At 45.7% G+C, this 19,976-nt stretch overlaps 1 protein-coding gene across 1 annotated transcript in view; it reads left to right on the plus strand.

Annotated features, from left to right (window-relative positions):
* RNF4 (ring finger protein 4) overlaps positions 1–12,358 on the plus strand; it is a 30,700-nt gene extending 18,342 nt beyond the window's left edge. Inside the window, exons 4-8 of the mRNA XM_077136242.1 lie at positions 1,084–1,163; positions 10,312–10,321; positions 10,796–10,955; positions 11,521–11,569; positions 12,095–12,358. Of these exons, the coding sequence (XP_076992357.1) occupies positions 1,084–1,163; positions 10,312–10,321; positions 10,796–10,955; positions 11,521–11,569; positions 12,095–12,244 (449 nt within the window). The 3' untranslated portion in view covers positions 12,245–12,358. The remainder of the gene's footprint in view (positions 1–1,083; positions 1,164–10,311; positions 10,322–10,795; positions 10,956–11,520; positions 11,570–12,094) is intronic.
* Positions 12,359–19,976: the final 7,618 nt, after the last annotated feature.

Raw genomic sequence — 19,976 nt, forward strand, 5'->3', positions numbered from 1 at the left:
CTCCCTCTCATTGACCACTAGTATTATAATCTGCCCCCCCTGTTTTTTTAACCCCTTATTCTCCTCACCCCCACCCCCATTATTTACTTTTTGTCCTTACTTTTTTACTCATCTGTCCATACCCTGGATAAAGGTAATGGTGTCAGATACAGGTTTTTCACAATCACGGTCACGTGGTAAAAGTTACATAGTTATGCAGTTGTCTTCCAAAATCCAGGCTACTAGAACATAGTTCAACAGTTTCAGCTACTTCCCTCTAGCCACCCCACTACCTTCATATGTTCTAATGTTAGTAATAGTAAAAGCAAAAATAGTTCTGATTTTTTTCAATTGTATATGAAAGTTCATTCCCACCTGCCAGACGTAATTTCGGTTTGCAGTTCGGTCCGCATCCTTCCCAGCTCTGTCCTGAGGTGCTGTAGACGGGCACTGTGTACCCCAGAGGGCACAAGACAAACTGTGCAGCAGAGGCCCAGCCCATGTTCATGGGCCAGGTTCTAGGGCTCCAATAAATAACTCTTCTATTCTTCATCCAAGTTGGTGAGCACTTGAGAAATAGAGAGAGGTTAGCTTGTCCGCTTTAGACCTGAGGAAATTGCTGAGCTGAGCATGACTGTAAGCCGAGCAGCAGCCAATCCATCCAGCGCAGCTGCCAGCTTCTGCTGGGAGGAACAGAGTCCACGGGCCATCCATCCCAAAGAGGGGTGCCCTGCCCCCAGCCTGCCTTGTGTCTCCCAGTCATCCCAGTCAGGTAGTCCCTGCCTCTCCCCTGGATGGAGCAGATGAGGTGTGGAGGACTAGGACTAGTCATAGGGCATGTGACATCAGAGGGAAGGTGTGAACACATGCCCCATAGCCAGTGGTACATTTGTGAAAGCTGTAGGTACCCACTGAGCTAAACTCTGCAGAGATGTTTTTGACTCACTCCTGAAAAGGGATTGGCCTTGATGCTTTTGCATCATACGCTCCAGGGGGGTTTACTTCTGTATGAGCCTGTACCACTTTTGTAATCATATTACTAGAGCTTAGATTGATGGGACTTCACTTTTTTCCTAATACTTAATAAAATGTTTTATTTTGAAGCTGGAGATGAAATAGTGGACCTCACCTGTGAATCTTTAGAGCCTGTGGTTGTCGACCTAACTCATAATGACTCTGTCGTGGTAAGTGTAAAATTATGACATAGCTCTTCCCCAGCTTTGGGCCCACTTGACCTTTTGTGGCCTCAAACCTTGGTTACACCTCCTGCTAGAGAGACTCTTAGAGACACAGTGACTGGGCCCCTCTGCGAAACGTTTCAGGGAAACCATTTGTGGTAACCGTGTTGCCTGTGGACAGTAGGTCTGCATGATCCTGCCTTTTCCACAGCTAGGCATAAAAACCGTGTGGGGCGACCACCCCGATTCCAGGCGCCCACATTTCTCTTCAGTCCCTGACTGCAGTTTACAGCAGTGGAGTAACCTTGGACACATTGCTTTGCCTTGTGTGCTTCATCTGTAAAGCGGGGGTGCAGCCGTTCATGTGAGGAGATCATTGTGAGGATTAAATGAAAGTCTGCATTTGAGTGCCTAGCACCTGGTGGTGCCCAGTGAATGTTAGTCTGCCCTCCCACCCGGTGCGAAAGGAAATACTTGCTCAGCCTACCAGTGGGAAGTCTCTTGAGTTCCAAAGCAACTACCAGTTCGTGTGGTCCCTGTAGGCCAGAGCAGCCACGCTATCACCTGATGTCTTGGTTGGTCAGAACTCCAGGGGCACAAGGCCTGGGGGGCTGCCTTTCCCCGTTCCCTTCAGACCGGTTCCTGACTCTGGCAGGGAGAACTTGGGCCACAGGCAGCCTACGGGGCTGACCACTGGCCTGCCCAGAGGGCATGTTGAGAAGTTAGTCCCACAGACTGTTTAGGGGCACAGGTACATAAGCTGTGTGTGGTCTGGGCATCTGGTCGCCTCACTGTCCAGAGTCCTAGGGGTTGGTTTGGCTCTTCTCTTCTTTTTCTTCTTTTAACATTTATTTTATTGTGAAAAATAACAAAACAATATATTTCCAAGAATATTTTAACAGTAGTTACACAACAAATTTCAAAGTTTGGTATGGGTTACAGTTCCACAATTTTTTTTTTTCTTCTAGCTGCTCCAAGACACTGGAGACCAAAAAGAGTATCAGTATAATCATTTAGCAGTCATATTCATTTGGTAAATCCTGTCTTCTCTATTATGCTCTCCCTTCTCTTTTTTATTTTTTGTGAAAAGCGATGTATAAAAAAGCACTAGATTTCAAAGTAACCCATAAAAACTAGTTGTGAAACAGATTTCAGAGTTTGGTATGGGTTACAGTTCAGTAATTCTAGGTTTATACTACTAGCTGCTCCAAGACTCTGGAAACTAGAAGAAATATCAGTATATTGATTCAGCCATCATACTCATTTGTTAAACCCGATCTTCTCTGTATAACTCCACCATCATATTTGATCTTTCTTTTACTTTTTAGGGGTATGTGGGCTATGGTCATTCTAACTTTCATGTTGGAAGGGGCTGTTGATAATATGGGATAGGGAGATGGAACTAGTTGATATTCTGGAGAGTCTGGCCCCTCTGCATTTCAGGACTTATCTGGTCCAGGGACCCATCTTGAGTTTGTAGTGCCTCAAGTACTACTTTCTGGAAAGTTACGGTAGTACATGGAACCTTTGTAGAATCTTATATTACACCCTAGATATTCTTTAGGTTTAGCAAGTTATGGTAGTAGCAGTGTCTAACTGAAGCTTGCATAAGAGTGACCTCCAGAGTAGCCTCTCAATCTATTTGAACTCTCTCATCCACTGATACCTTATTGTTACATTTCTTTTCCCCCTTTTGGTCAGGATGGAATTGTTGATCCCACACTACCAGGGTCAAACTCATCACTGGGGGTCATCTCCCACGCCGCCAGGGAGACTTTCACCCCTGGATGTCATGTCCCCCGTATGGGGGAGGGCAGTGGTTTCACTTGCAGAGAGAGTGAGGCCACATCTGAGCGACAAAAGAGGTCCTCTGGAGGTGACTCTTAGAGTTTGCCTCTCTTGAGGATGCTATTTTAACTCCTTTTGACATAATATGCCAGGATTGCAGTTTGTGGAGTGGAGGACAGAGGCACATGGCACATTTGATAGTGTTGGGAAAGTGGGGGGGGAGGGTTGCTGTTGAGGAAGAGCACGGGGTGGGGGCTGTGGGTAGCTGGGCCCTCCCCTTGTAGCTCAAGCCTGTGCTCACTGGCTCCTGCCAGGCTGTTGGAGTAAATGTGGCCCATTCACTGCAACACTTGAAGACTCCGAATAAGAAGAAAGGAGGGAGACACTTGACAAATTTAAAATGTGGTCTGTGTTTGAAACAACTTGGCTATCTTATCCCTGCCCCCAGATCCCAAAGGGAAGGTAGCTGCCCTTGCTGAGCAGTTAGACTGCCCCTACCATCTTTTAAGATCATAGCAAATGATGAGGAGAACATTAGCTGCAACCGGTAGCTTCCTTAGAGATTTGTTAGAACATTCTGAGGTCAGTGACACAGGCTTGGGTTTAGCTGTGCATGGTCCCTGCTGGTCCTGACCGCATTCACACTGAGATGTGTGCCTGCATCCTACTTTGCTGCAAGTCCGCAGGAGGCTTCTGGTAGCTGTCTGGAAACCTGGCAGCTTGAGCAGGGAGCCCCAGGTGCTGATAAACACTTGAAAGTGGCGACAAGTCCTTATTCTGTTCAGTGCTCAGTAACCACCTGTGTGCTGGCCATCTCTCTGCCGGGCCCTGGTGCCATGGCTCGGATTCTGCCTACAAGGCCTTCAGGGGTGGTCGCAGCATACTGCTGAGAGCAGGCTCGGAAGTGCAGGGGAGAGGATGGCTTGGGGGCAAGAGTCCTGGGTTCTGAACCCAGCCCCTACTGGGCCATTGGGGCAGAGGCCTTGTCCTGCCATGCCCTCAGCGATAGGGACTTCACTGTTCCTCCTACCTGAATCACTCTAGTAATCCCACAGCCAGCTGGTTGCTTCACGGGGAGGAGTGACTCTGAGATTGGCCTTTTACTCTGAGTATGTCTGTTTGGGAAGCCCTGTTGGTGCTAACTCAGGACCGAGTTGAATGAGATGTTCATGGTGGCCTCACACTCACCCTTCCAGGGAATGTGAGATGTGTCCATTCCAACCAAACCAAGGTGGTCTTACCAGTTCCACCAGGATGTTGAGGCGCCATTTAATCTCTGTCTCTAAGGTGGCAGAGAGTTCCTGGACGCTCGGACCCGTAGATGGGCCTCACCATGTGCCTGGACCTTCTAAAGGGATGTGAAAATCTTTGCCCCTGGGTTTGTGCATTTTCCTAAAGGAATCCACAGCCCCCAAAGAATTAGGAAAAGTTAAAGATGCTGTAAGATACCATGGGACTTTATTCATCTCTGCTTTGATAGTTTTTCCACAAAATTAACCTTTATTTTTGGCAGTGTGAAAAAAAGGCCAACGTTAATATCTACTAGATAATGCCAGAATGATTTCCGAATGAGGTCGAACAGATGTACACTTCCATCTGTCTTTGGGGTTCTTGTCACTCCGTGCCCTCACCACCAACCTGAAGGGTGTCTGGCAGTGTCCCGTTGTGCTTCCCATTACTGATGTTTATTGGTGCTTTTCCCCTTTTGTGAGGTGCCTGTGGAATCTCTCTTTTAACATTGGATGTCTGTGCTTTTCTTCCTGATTCATAGTAATTGTTTATGAGTTCTAAGTGTGAGTCTGCCATTAATTTTATGTTTTGTATCTTTTTTTTTTTGGCTTTTTTTTTTTATTAATTAAAAACAAAAAGAAATTAACACAACATTTAGAAATCATTGTTTCGTATCTTCTACTCCAACATTTATCTTCATTCTTATTCTCTTTTTGGTGTTTGTTGATACACAGAAGTTCTTAATTTTACTGTAATTGAATTTATCTCTTCTTTGATGAAATTTCTCCCTACTCCACATTGTAAAAATATTTTCTTGTATTCTAAATAGTTTTACAGTTTTGCCTTCTATGTTTAGATCTAGAACCCACATAAATGAGCTTTGGGTATGGTTTGAGATTTTACCTCTTAGTATAATTTTCCCTGTAGAGATTTTCCAAATTTTCTTTTTCTTAGATTTATTCTTAGATACATGACATATCAAGATACTGTTAAAGAATGAATTCTAAATTTCTAAATGAAATTTAAAATTTGATTTTTTTTCCCCCATTATTAGTCTGATATAAAGGAAAGATTTATTTTATCTATTTTTATCTAAAAATTCGCCATCTGTAAATCTTTTGAATATGTGTGGATACAGTCGTAATGTCAGCAGATGGCAGTTTTGGTTCTTTTTCATTTCCTTTTTTTCTTGCTGTAGTGCATTGGCTAGACCTTTCTTACCAAACTGAAAGAAGTGGTGAAAGTCAGACGCTCCTGTCTGATTCCAGATCCGAGAGAAACCTTTTAAGGGTTCACCGTTAAATTAGATATTTGCTGCAGGGCTTTCAGAGAAATTCTTCTCTGTTCCTTGTTTAGCTACAGGTTTTTACGTGAATCATTATTGAATTTTTAACAAACGCCTCTATTCAGATTGTATTTCTTCTTTAATATGTTGCAGTGGAGAATTACGTTGTTTTCTGTCATTAAACCAACTAAATATATTTTGCTAGATTTAGTTCCTATATGTCACATATAGTTTTTGCATCTGTGTTTATGAGTGAAGATGAGCATTTATCAGTGAAATGGGCCTGTAACTTTTCTTTCATGCACATATTGATAGCCTTATAAAGTGAGTTGGGGAATGCAGCCTCTTTCTGTTCTCCAGGAGGTTTCTGAGATTGCTTGTTTTTTTGAATGTTTGATAGATCTCTACGGTGAAGGTATCTGGGCCTAGCATTTTAATCTTTTTTGTTTTGGTAAATCATAGTTTTAAGGTATTTGTTGATTTCGTTTGAGAATTTGTTCATAATGTCTTCCAACATTTTTTTTAATTTAATTTTTTATTAATTAAAAAAAATTACAAGAAACACAAACATTCCCAACACATACACTCAGCAATTCACAATATCATCACATAGTTGCATATTCATCATCATGATCATTTCCCAGAACATTAGCATCAATTCAGAAAAAGAAATAAAAAGACACATAAAAATTTAACAAACAGAAAAAAAAAAAATTTTACAGGCCATACCCCTTACTAATCCCTTTCACTGATCACTAGCATTTCAAACTAAATCTATTTTAACATTAGTTCCCCCTATTATTTATTTTTATTCCATATGTTCCTCTTGTCTGTTGACAAGGTAGATAAAAGGAGCATCAGACACAAGGTTTTCACAATCACACAGTCACATTGTGAAAGCTATATCATTATACAATCATCATCTCTTCCAACATTTTTGTGGAATCTAGAGTGATGTCTTCTTTTTCATTTCTGATATTGGTTATTTATGGTTTCTGTCTTTAGATTAGTGTCACCAGAGATTTATCAGCTTTATTAGATCTTTCAAAGAATCAACTTTTAGCTTTGTGGACTCTTTCTCTTTCATTGATTATTTCCTTCCTTCTATGTTTGAGTTTATTTTGCTGGTTTTTTTCTAACTTAGTAATTTCTTTTTTATCATTTCTTTTCTCATAAATGCATTTAGGATTATATTTCCTTTAGCTGTATCCTGCACGTTTTGATATGTGATATTTTAAATTCAACTTAAAATCTTTATCAGATTCCTTTGATATCTTCTTTGATTCGTGGATTATTTAGAAATACATTTCTTAATTTCCAAACACACGGGCATTTTCTTATATTGCATTATGATCAGAAAGTACATTCTGTTTCAACTGAATTCTTCAGAATTTGTTGAACCTTGCCTCCAGGCCCTGCCAGCATAGGGGCCCTTTGCCCTGCTACCCCTCCACAGCCCCTTGGCCAGCCTCCTGACCCAGCTTTGACTTCTGTTCTCTGTGAGCCTTTCAACAGTAAGAAACTGTCCTGTGCTGTCTTACTTCCCTGGATTATGTTTTTCTTTTCAGTTTTGACCTGGTCATTCCTTATTATTTTGTCACCTTTTTGATTAAAAAAATACGTATATCTTGTCTTGCTTTTAGCTGTTTTCAGCCAAATAACTGGCCTGCCATTTGTGTTTTCCCTCCTTCTGCTTCCTGAGGTGATTGGGTCGTTCAGCCCATTTTTCTCCAGCATCCACACTGTGCCTGCCTCTGCTGTGGCTGGAAGGAGAAAGGATGGATTATTACAGGTGTTATTTTGCTTAGGCTATTTTTCTTCATTGGAGTTCATAGGATTGTGTTTTTTCAAGTCAGGTTGGTTTTCCTGGGATCTTTTTTTTGGTCTTTTCCATAGCATACTGGTGAATCCTGCTGTTTGTGTTTAGAATCTGCCCTGCCTGGCAGGGCATTCGTGAGACTGGAATGAAAGTAGCTCCTCAATCGAGGACCCTTGTAGGAGGGACAGACGCTGCATGTCTGGGTGTAAGTAAGTGCTGGGATGAGCGAGCCAGGAGAGTTAGGTGTGGAAAACGCATAGCATCACACCCGAGAACCAGGGCAGCAGCTGTGTGCTGTCAGGATGGACTGGTGACTCCACGAGGGTGCTGATGTCGGCACCCTTCCCCCTGGGGTCCAGGTGGCTGCTGTGTGCATGGAAGTAGAGGAATCTCCAGTGCCAGCGGTCCTCTCGCCAGAGGACCGTTTCTAGCCATTCCTAGAAATGCCGGGGGTCCGTCCGAGTGCACAGGGACAGCAGGGCTCCTGCTGCTTGGGCTGGCGGGATGTTTTTCCTGACCTGCAGCTGCATTCTACCACGTGCATCCACAGAGGAAGGTCCTGTCCACCGCCAGTGACCTGAGTGCACATATTCGGAGGCCCATCTGTGCTACAGCAGCACGAAGAGGCCCTGGGGTAACCAGCTGGTGTCAGTGTGCCCAGAGCAGGCACCAGCATGCACCTGCTATATAGGGTTTCGTTCTCCAGATGTCGGTGAGAATGCTCCGGACCTGGGGAGTATGGGGACAGGCACCATGCCATTACTGCCTAGTAGCTAAAAGGATGCCAGGCTGAAGGTGAAGGAAAATGTAGGAGCATCTGACCTTGGGCCAGCCTACTGAAGTACTAACCCGGCTCTTTAGACCAAAGAACTGGTTGTTTTTTTGTGGTGATTTTGGTTTTATACTTCTTTCGAAGGCCTCTCAGCTGAAGTAGAGGCTCCATTATTCTGCTCTACCTGTGCCCATGTGTTCGTCCATTCAGTAGGCATTTGTGAAGCCCTGATGCCCTCCCCTGCCTCCGTCTCCTGGGCCAGACATGCCTGTGTAAACCCGCAGGGTTGCAGCCTTGAGGAAGGGACATTCCACTTACAGCTCTTGGGTCTTGGCTCTTGGGTGGAGAGAGGCCAGCTGTGGAGAGGCTGCCTTGTGCACAGCAGTTACACAGCTATGGGGGTACAGAAAGGCACAAGTTGCTGAACCAGGAAGTCCAGGCCATGGTGCATTCTTAGACTGCCTTGTAGGACGGCCAACTCAACACCTCCCTGGGGGGTTCAGTGTTCGGATTTGACGCTGAGAGGTAAGCTAGTGCTGACTGGAAAGAGCCTTAGGAAGTCCATTTCCATCCGTTCCAAGTAGCCAGACGTAATCAGTGGTCCATCTTGACAAAGGATGGTAGGGAGGGGCAGGCTCTAGAAACACTAAAGAAGTCATCCCCCCACAGAGCAGAATTTGCTTCTGTGCCTGGCCAGACCCAGGATTTTCCCCAGGGACCAGCACTGTCGTCATAGCCCCCCTTTTGGGGCTCCTGTTTTCTACGTGGACATTGTCTTTCTGTCCGTGATGCTCTAGACTCAGTAGCCCCCAGCTCCATGGCCACACTCTGCAACCACCTGTGGTCAAGCAGGGACACGTGAGGATTGTGTGCCCTTCTGTACTCAGACCTCCCTCCTCACTGGCAGAACCAAGAGGAAAGTCAGAAGGTGCCCTGGTGTTGAGGCAGAAGTGGATTTGGGGTGGGGGGTGCAATGGCTGGGAATTGAACCCTGGTCTTGCCCATGGTGGAAACAGATTTTGAGGTCTGGGAGGAGTTATTCGCAGAGCATTGCAGAGCTGGTGGAGCAGGCTCGTTTGGGCCTCCAGGTGTGGCCCTCAGGACACCCGAGCATTGACCCTCCACCACAGCTGCTGCCTCTGCCTCAGGCAGTAAGTTGGGAGGTAGGAATCTGAATTTGAGTAAACGCGATTGTAGCTACTTTGCAGGGCTAGGAACCTAGGCTTGGGGCATCACTGTGTTCACCAGAATTCCCTCTGGACTCCTGCAGCTGGGTCAGATCGTAGCAGACACCAAAGCCACCAGCAGTGGCTTCCCCCACTCCTGCCCTCTAAATCGCATGAACGTGTCTAACTAAAAGTAGGTTATTTCAGGGGGGATCCCTGCTGCAAGGAAATCAAAATAGGGGAGAGGCCTTGCACCTCTGCAGGACAGGTGGCCACGGGGAGCCACTTGCTACATCTGCCTGCCTGTGGGAGTTTCCTGAAGGAGGGAGTTGTTCCTGGTGATACCTTATGTGTCTTCAGGTGATAACAAGAGAGAAAGTTGAAGTGAGCTGCTCTGAAATTGTCACAGAAACGTTCAGAGCAGTCAGGTGAGGGTCTCTCTAGTTCTCACTAAATTTTAGACCTTGGCTTTGCACAGCTGAGTTGATCATAATCCTTGGTTTGCATGGCCTACTTTGGTTTACTTACATATAGTTAATTATCTTTAATAGTATAGTAAGACTGCAGACTTACTCCTCCAAAGAAGTAAAGGCTCCACGTTTGTCAGTACTTCCTGGAATTTCCTTCCCGTGGGCAGTGACTGCCCAGGCAGGACCTAGGAGAGCTGCAGGCAGCACTCACTGAGCACCACACCCCTGCTGCTGTCCCTTTTAATCCTCACAACCCCGGGAGGGGGGAGGCGGTGTCGCCTGGTTTTCCAGAAGAGGAAGCTGAAGGCCTCCAAGGGTGAGTCGCGTCCCCAGTCACGCCACCATTCCATGAGGAAGCTGCTGTGCTATGCGGCAGGGTGTCTGGGGAGGGGCCTTTGGTGCACATCTGCTGCTGCCGGGATCAGAGCCAGGACTGGGGCTCCCAATGCAGAGGGTTGGAGTGGGCAGCTCTCCTGCTCTCCAGAGGGTCCCATGGAGGGGCTCACACATTTGAAACAGACAGTGCTTCTGTTTTGTCATTTAAGGGTTTTTGTAAATCTGAATGTTTTATGTCAAAACGAACTGATTGCTTCTTTCTCTTGTTTTTCTCTCTCTCTTTAAAAGATTGTTGACGGTGAGTGGTTTCATGCTATTCCCCCGTGTTTGAGTAGAAGCTGAGAGTGGAGGCTCCAATGCTGTGGGCCTCAGCCGGACTGTCCTGAAGGGCCCAAGCAGGCAGGGGATCCGTGGCCGCACTGTAGCCAGGCCTGCACCCTCAGTCCTTCCCAGCTGCCTGTGAAAAGTCCTTGCTGGAGCTGAACTACAGTTTTGCCTTGAGCTGACGAGTTGGAGGAAGCTTACCACCTTAGAAGGGTCCACAGCTCAGGGTCCTGCTCATGGCAGGAAGGAGGTGGTTTCTTTTGATGAGGAGGGGGTGGTTTGGGGGAGGCCGGGTGGGACCTTTGGACTGTGGTGGGGCAGGGCGGTGGTTTCTTGGGTGTGGGCATCTCCCAGGCAGGAAAGGAGGGTTGATGGGGGCCACTAAAGCCCGTCATGAGGATGATGAGAGTGGGAGGCGTCAGCCCTGAAAACGTGACTCAAACCTTAGAAAGGAGGCGGCCGCGGAGGGATGGGAGGCGGCCTCGCCAGGACCATGCTGACAGCTGTGTGGTGAGCAGTGATGACGAGGAGCTGTCCAGGGACAGGGATGTGTACGTGACCACCCACACTTCTAGGAACGCCAGGGAGGAGGGAGCCACCGGACTCAGGTACAGATCAGCCACTGCAACGAAGGGGTACTGGGAAGGGGGTGGAGTAGAGGTGTTGCACCTTTGAGCAATGCAGTGGGCCTCTGCATCTGGCCAGGCAAGCGTTTGCCCAGCAGCTGGCTACAGTTGGCACTGGGTCCAGAGCTGGATTCAGCTGTTACCATGATGACCAGAGTGTGCCCAGTGCTGGTAGAATGAGCAGCCTGTGGCTGCTGGGGGCCCAGACCTCCAGGGGACTCTGGCGTTACGTCCAGGTATTTCCTGAGGTCTTGGGCGGCAGGTGGGGCTGACAGACACTGTTGGAGTCAGTGGGCAACTTGGGTTGCTGGCACTTCTTTTGTGGTGGCTCTCTCTGCTCCTTCCTCCCCTGTTGTGGCCACCCCTTTGGGGCTTGCCTGCAAGATTCAGCTGTGCTAAGGCAGGGGCAGAGAAAACCAGGGAAGGAATGCACAGGAAGCTCTGGAGGGGTGGTATGGGTTGTTTAGCTGCTTCTATGAAGTAGCTCATATCATGTAATGGGACATTTTGAGTGCTGAGAAACTGATTTGAAACCCTGTGGTTTTAGACCGTCTGGTACTGTCAGTTGTCCAATCTGCATGGATGGGTACTCGGAGGTAAGCAGACATAGATTTATCTCCCCCTCTTTTGGTTTCCAGAATGCTCCAATTTAAAGAGTAGCTCAGATAGGCTGCTTTCGTTAAGTAGGTGGAGTTTGACACAGCTGCTTCCCACCGTTCCTGGGTGGTGGTGGCTCGCTGTGGCTCTTTCTGCGCCGGGGGAGAATGTTGCTCCTCCTTTCTCCTCAGTCCCTACCACTTCTGCCCATGCGAACCCTGGGGCTCCCCATGGGAGTGTGTGGGCCTTGCATGTTCCCCGTCTGGGCCCTTAAAAGAAGCTGCTTGTGTTTCTGAGGCTTCCTGAACCCTCTCGAGTTGTGCTGCTGGGAGATTGGCTCTGGCCTCCCACCCTTGAGTGCCCAGAGGCCGCCCCCAGCCCACTAGCACAGCAGTAGCAGGCATCATGCATGCCCAGCCCCAGCTCTTGTCGTGGGTTACCTTAGAGGCAGGCACGATCCCAGCGCTGCCACTGCTCCAGGGCATGGGTGCACCGAAGGCTGATCCTTTCTTGCTGTTTTCCAGATTGTGCAGAATGGGCGTCTCATCGTCTCCACAGAATGTGGCCATGTCTTCTGTAGCCAGTGCCTCCGTGATTCCCTTAAAAATGCCAACACTTGCCCAACTTGTAGGAAAAAAATCAACCACAAGCGGTACCACCCCATTTATATATAAACTGTACAGTGCTGCTCAGGCTAGAAGATGGACAGACAGACAGCATGGCTGCATTCTCCCACAGCTTGTCCAGGATCTGTGGGTATCTGCCTGCAATTCCCTGAGCTCAAAGACTGTTTCAGAACCCATATATGATATGTAAACTGCTCTTTTACATTTCCAACCCCTTCTCAGATCTTTTTGTTATCTCCAGTTTGATGCTGTGGGGCTGGACCTTCCTAGGCCAGCTCTACTGCTTTACTCCTCTGGGTGGTCTGGTTCCAAGGCAGGAGAAAGGGGGCTCACCCCTCTGGCTGCCCTTCTATCCTGCGAATCCAGGTTCTCTCCCTGGGACCCTCCTAGCTTGTGGGCTGACCTGAGCACTCCCAGGTGTATTGGAATTGAGAATCGTGAGTACAGCCTCTTTTCGGAACCTGTACACCAAGAAGTTTCCCCAAAAAAGAGTTTCCTCATGGCCCTGGCCAATGAGTGAGCAGTTCTGCCCCAGTGTTCCTGGGCCACCACCTCTCACCGCAGGAATCTACCAGTCGACCAGTCTGCTCGCCACCCCGTGACCAAGCCAAACACTGTCTACCCGGCCCAAGGATCCCAGCTGCAGAAGCAGCCCCCAGGCCCGTTCCCTGGAGAACCAAGGTCACCACAGTTCCACCTGCATCCTAGTGTTGATGTGCGGTGACCTCTGCACATTAAGAAAATCTCTGCAGGGAATCCCCATTTCCTTATGAATGAAAATGTGCAATAAAGCCCATCGATTCTTCCTTTTTCAGCAGTGCGGAGATGTAGCACTATCAGTGTCCCCTCAAGGCCTAATGTTGCCTGTGGATCAGTGCCATCCCTGCCCCACCCCTTCTCACCAACTGTTCTCAGGAACCTTACCCATGCCCCAGAGGCCTTCCCTGGGCTTAGGATCTCAAGGTGCACAGGGTGGGCGGCCATCCTGTGTTTGCCACGTATCCACTGCGCCTCAGTTCCCATTGCCTGATGTCTGTCTGCCCAAGTGTGGGTCCTGGGAGCTGGTGGCAGTAACAGTGGCTTTGTCAGCCACTCACTCCCACACTGCTGCCCAGCTCACCAGTGCCCCTCGTCGTAAAGAACTCTGCCTCATTCGATAGCTAGGCTGCTGCCTGGTTTTCTCCTCTACCCCGACCAGTGAGGATTTGTTGCGGAAGTTGCTCCTCTGGCTTTTGGGCTCTGGTCCTTTGGGCTTGAACTGCTCCATTGATTTTGGTTGGCAAAGCCCCGTGGCATCTCTTCCCTGAGGGGCCCAGATAAGACCCTCTGCTCTCCACAGACCGTGTGCACTCAGCCTCCAGGAGGCGGGCAGGTCCCTAAGGGAGAGGCCTCCTGGGGCCAGCCTGCTTCCACCTCCGAACCCTCCCTCAGACAGCTTCAAGCCACCCAGTGGCCTTTTCACATGGGACATCTTCGAGGTGGGAAAGGGTCACTCTGGCTTTGCTAGCAATAACTGACCTTCAGTTTACCCTTCTCAAGGAGCAGGAACTCAGCACAGAATTCACTTTAAACGGGCTGAAGGAGTGGCCCTCCTCGATGTGAAAAGAATAATTTTATTCTTCATTCTGACTTTGCACCTGTTCGGCTCACTTCCAGTTCGCGTGAATAAAAGTAATAATTCTCTCCTTTGAGAGTTGAGGAGGGAAGGGGCGTCCCAGCTTTCATCCAGGTGATGTGGTCAGAGTGTCCGCCCTCAGATGGAACGCTGAATACGTTCCCTCTGGACTTCACGGAAATTCTTTTCCTTACGATTCATCAGTACCCAGACTTCAGGAGCCAACCAGTCGACAAATAATATGGTGACAGCCGTTTCCAAATGTCTTTAGTTTTATGCTTAAAGACAGTGTAAGTGGTTGTTCATAAAAGTTGCATTCCTTCACCCTATGTTAATTTGGGAAGAAATGTATTGTTTAGTTTCTACTTACTCAGAAAACTGCAGAATAGGAAGGCCTGTTATGGGAGAATCCCTTTTCCTTCTCAGTGTACATAGTTCAGATCTTCCTTTGTTACATTTAAACAATATCCATGTATGTCAGTCTGTTTTAGATCCCTCTGCTAGTGTTAAAGGTGGAAATAAAACCATTAATTTGAACCAAGTTTTTTTCATGCATTTGCTCTGAACTGGTGTCCTCCCTTTTGCCTAGGTGTGCAGTTCTCATCCACCTGGTGTGTAAGTGTGTTTTGCCTGAGTGTGTATGTGGGAAGTCCCACTTGTCCAGCTGCTAGCCCATACATCAGTAAGGGAGAGGCCATTCTTGCCTCAGGACCCTCAAGCACAGGCCCTGGAATCCCGGCAAGAGCCAAAGTGTATCTCACCCCTTGTGAGCCTGGTTGGCTTGGGTTGGGGTGAGAGGCTGGCACCCAAGTGCAGCCCAGGAGATGAACCGTGAAGAACTGAGCAACTTGAACTCAACTGTTCAGGGAACCTGGCAGTGTCGTGAAGTGTGCCTTCCCAGCCACACAGACTCAGACCTCAGTGCAAATCAGACCCAGGAGTGCATGGGGGTGCCAACCAGGTACTGCCTTCCTTTCCCACTTGCCCACTTCCCTGTATGGGCAGTGCCAAGGAAACCAAAAAGAGAACAGACTTGGGCTTCCCAGCATGACTTAAAAGAATTTGGAGAGTAGGTGATGGCAGAACTCTTCTCCCACTTCTGCCCTTTGTACCTATGCAGCCAGATATTCTCTTCTCAGATAGAAAGGGCCACTGTGCTCCACCTCGGGCTTAGAGCCGTGCTTCGGTGGAGGAGTTCACAGGGACACTTGCTGCAGGCTCACCATGCTTAGTTTGCTGGGGGTGGGTAGTGTGGAGCATTTGTTCAATGAATAGAAAACAGCTCAGGGCCTGAGATCGATGGGAAATGAGAACCATGGCAGAGATTAGGTATAGGGTTGTGAGAGAGTCTGGGATCATTTTATCCTGTCCAGGAAGGGGTCTTTGAGAAACTGAATTGCCATCCTGAAGGTTCAGAAGTTGTCTAGAAAAGAAGAAAGAATTCTGAACAGATTCCAGGCCTGTGGCCCAGGAAAGGTGCTGAGACCTGTTGGCCTCTGTGGTAACTGAGGGTGTTGACTTATGCTTCCTGGAAAGCCCCCAGGGCCTGATATTGGTCTGGAAGCACAGGACGAAGCATCTGTCTGCAGAATGCACGGACAGAAGGGGCTGGTGAGGGTCACTGAGCGTGTGCCCACAGTCTGGGCCTGGCAGTGCGAGAAGAGGGAGGCTGTCAGGCTGGCTGCTGAAGGGCACTGTTTATAGGTCTTCTATTTTTGAAGCTATTTTAATGAGTTTCTTAACTTAATTTTTGTTATGCCATATAGAAATGCAGTTTATTTTTTTGTTTCTCTGCCATTTTAACCGCATTTAAGTATATGTGGCATTAATTACTTTTACAATGTGCTACCATCCAATAATGGGATTTTTTTTTCATTGTGCAACAGAACACTACCCATTAAGCAATAACACCCTGTTTCTCCTCTCCCCAGCCCCTGGTAACCGCCAGTTACTTTCAGTGTCTGAAGCTGGTTACTCTAGATAATTCATGTGAGTGGAATCATATAAAATTTGTCCGTTTTTAATTCACTTTTTTCCATTCAAATTTTTCTTGATTTTGAGTTCACTGATTCTTTTGCAATCTCCAGTCTGCCATTTACCCCACTTAGAGGATTTTTAAATGTCAGATACTGAATTTTTTCGGTTGTAGACTTTCCCAATTTTTCATGGTTTCCATTTCTCTGTTGAGATCTCTGTCAGCTCAGTTTTTGGTAGACTATTTTGAACATACTTGTAGTAAACTTCCGAAACTATTGAACCTGCCGAAACTGCCTGAATCAATATTTTGAAACTCTGGAGTCTAGTGGAACACTGCAGCATCCAAGGATAAGCAGGAGGAAGAGGCAGGAAATGGCTATAAATACTGGTGACTTTTCACCCTCCCTGCAGTGACTACCGTCCTGCATCCTGCAGGCATGTGCAGCCAGGGCTCCTGGAGCAGTTGTCTGGTGCCAGGACGAGTCATAATGACCTAGTCCTCCAAACCTCAGGGCTGTGTGGTCTGATCACTGGTCACTGATTTTGGTCAGCTATTTCAGGTTATAATAGGCCATCTTTGAGGGTGGCCGAGGTTCCAATTCCCCGCAGGCAAAAGCAGTTGGACTTCAGTAAGTGGGTGAGTGCAGAGTCAAAAAAATGCAGCTTTAAAAGCCATAGGAGAAGCTCCTGTCCCCTTGCTGGTCCTTCCCCCAGCCCCTCCATAATACAGGGTAGAGTCAGCTCGCACTCCATTGTGGCTCCTCGGCATGTACTAGAGTGTATGTGTGTCAGTGCCAATCTATCAGATGGAAATCTGAGGGACAGAGCCAGGGAGCAGTCTTGGGCTCGCTCTCCCTGCGTTTGTCCCGAGAGCAGAGAAGCATCCTGAAGACAGCTGAGGCAATGTGAATATTAGGTAGAAGCAACTTGGGACAGGATTACGTTCTCTAAATCACACAAGAAAGCACCCAGGAAGGGATGAAAGTCTATTTCAAAGGGATTAGAGGGGACATTTGAGCAATAAATGGGGACCTTCCTAGGGCCAAAAGCCAGCAGAAGTCCAGGAAAGGAAGCAGGTAGAGAGGACTCTATTTCTCATTTGCCTTGGGCTGAACTTTTTGGTAGGAGGGCTAAGATCTGAAGGAGACCACCAGGAAAGCAGAGCCGATTTGCAAACACTGGGGGAGGTGCTTTTTGCTTTGGTTGGTTGGTTGATTTTGGTTAACTCCTGACACTCAAGAAAATCTGTCATATCGTAGGGAACAGACAGCTCAGGAACTAAATCCCAGAAGTATCACTTTAAATTATTAACTGTACAGTATGCAACAAAATATTACAAGACAAATAATGGCCCACCCAAAAGAATAAGATAAAAATCTAGAAACCATCAACGAAGAGGACTAGATTTTGGACACACAGGGCAAAAACTTAAAAAAAAAAAAAAAGAAAGAAAGAAAGAATCTAATTTACTCAAAGAGATATGCAAAAACGCAGAAATAACCAAAGAATATGAGGAAAGCAATGAAAAATGTGGGAATTCCTGTGAGAGTCTCAACAGGAATTAAACAAATATTGGGAGTTCAAGACCACAATAATTAAAATGGAAAATTCCCTAGAGGATTTCAACAGCAGATTAGAAGTAGCAGAAGAAAGAATTGGTCATCTCAAAGACAAGATAATTGAAATAATTTTGGCAAAGGACCAAAAAGCAAAAGGAATTAAAAAAAATTTTTTAAGTAAATGAAGCCTAAGAGACCCTGAAGAATATCAATATATGCATTATGAGGGTCCCAGAAGAAGAAAGAGAAAGGGGCAAAAGGGATATTCAAGGAAATTATGGTAGAAAACTTCCCAAATTTAACAAGATATGAATATGTACATCCAAGAAGCATAAGCCCCAGACAGGATAAACTAAAAGACAACCATTCCCAGATGCATAGTAATCAAAATATCAAATGCCAAGGTCAAGGAAAGAAAAGCTACAAGAGAACAGCAGTCTAAGACTCAGAGTTAGAGCTCTGAAGCTATGAAAATCAGCAATACTCCATATAGGAAATGTTTAAAAAGTTGAAAAAGTAATCAGACATCGAGCAGAGATAGGAATGAAGCTGATCTGGATAGGACTAAGGTATATCAGAAGTCTGGGTAAAGGGTGATATCGTTCATATTTTAAAACTTCAACTTCTTCTTGAGACCAAAGGGAGAGATGTTTATTTAGTACAAAATTTATAGTTTAGATTGTGCATTTCCTAATTTAGCTTGTATGATCAGTTTAGTTGAACACCATAAATACATGGAATCTTAAATAATGCATGAGACTTTGTTGGTTTGTCCAGGTTAGTGTAATGCCTTGATAAATCTCAGAGTGATTTGGACAGTGAATAAAGAAGTATTTGCAGAGTCCCCTTGGAATGGAAAGAAAGGGGGAAATATTCAGCTTTCCCATATGGAGAATTTCTGATACTCTCGCAAGCAATGGGGACAACCAAATCAATAGACCAAACCCTTGATCTTGGATTTCACCCCTATGAAACTTATTTTTGCAAAGGCTAGGCTAAGCCTACTTAAAATTAAGCCTACGAGTCATCCCCAGAGAACCTCTTTTTTTGCTCAGATGTGGCCTCTCGAAGCCAGCACTGCAAGTGAACTCACTGCCCTCCCCCTACATGGAACATGACTCCCAGGGGTGTAAATTTCTCTAGCAATATGGGATAGAAACCCCAAGATGAGCTGGGACCTGGCATCAAGGGATTGAGAAAACCTTCTTGACCAAAAAGGGGAAGAGAGAAATGAGAAAAAATAAAGTTTCAGTGGCTGAGAGATTTCAAAGAGTCAAGAGATTATCCTGGAGATTATTCTTATACATTATATAGATATCCCTTTTTAGTTTATGATGTATTAGAGCAGCTAGAGGGAAGTACATGAAACTAGATCTGTGTTCCAGTAGCCTTGTTTCTTGAAGATAATTGTATGATGATATAGCTTTTACAGTGTGACTGTGTGATTGTGAAAACCTTGTGTCTGATGCTCTTTTTACCCAGGTTATGGGCAGATGAATAAAAATATGGATAAAAATAAACAAATACCCATGCACTTCCCAAAAAAACAAACAAGCAAATGAAAACAAAAAATTCAACAAATGGTGCTGCAATAAGGGGATACTCTCATGGAAAAAGGCATGAAACGTGACCCTTGCCATATAGCATACAAAAAATAAACAAAAATAGGGGGGACAAAGGTTAAAATAAATTGGGTAGATGGAAATACTAGTGGCCAAAGAGGGAGGGGTAAGGGGTACAGTATATTTGTTTTTTCTTTTTTTCTTTGTTCTTTCTGGAGCAATGCAAATGTTCTAAAAAATGAACATGATGATGAATATACAACTATGTGATGATTTTGTGAGCCATTGATTGTAAGTCATGTATGGAATGTTTATATGTTAAGAATGTATGTTTGTATATTTAGTTTTATTAATAAAAATATTTTTGAAAAAGAGAAAAGCACTGAATATTTACAAGAGAATCCCAATAAGATTAAGCACCAATTTCTTATCAGAAGCCATGAAGGAAAGAGGCCAATGGTATGAAATTATTTAAAGTGCTGAAAGAAAACAATTGCCAAGCATGGATTTTATGTCCAGTGAGACTTTCTCTAAGAAATGACAGAGATATTAAGACATTTCTAGATAAAGAAAAACTGAGATCATCACTTACTTCCTACGTTGGAGTAATGTTCTTCAAACCAAAAGTAAGAGCACTGAACAGTAGATTGAAGTGACCTCAAGAAAGACATCCAATAAAGGGTAACTGCCATATAGGTATCTATAAATGCCAGTGCTATTGTATTATATTGTTTGCTATGTAACTCTACTTCTTAATGTTCTAAAATTCAAAGACATAAAAATATAAATCTGTGGTTTTGGATATGCAGTGTAGAAAGATGTAATTTGTAACATGTACAAGAAAAAGGTGGGGTATAGGAAAAGAGTATGTGTATACTGTTGAAGATAAGTTGGTATCAAATCAAATATGATTGTGATAGATTTAGGATTTTATAGATTTTAACCCCATGATAACCAAAAGGAAAATAACTGAAAAATTTATTCAGAAAGAAATGAGAAGGGAATAAAATGGTACATTACAAAAAATTCAAATAAACATGAGAAGAGGTATTGATGGAAGAATTGAG

Source organism: Tamandua tetradactyla, chromosome 19, assembly GCF_023851605.1.
Source record: "Tamandua tetradactyla isolate mTamTet1 chromosome 19, mTamTet1.pri, whole genome shotgun sequence".
NCBI lineage: Eukaryota > Metazoa > Chordata > Mammalia > Pilosa > Myrmecophagidae > Tamandua > Tamandua tetradactyla.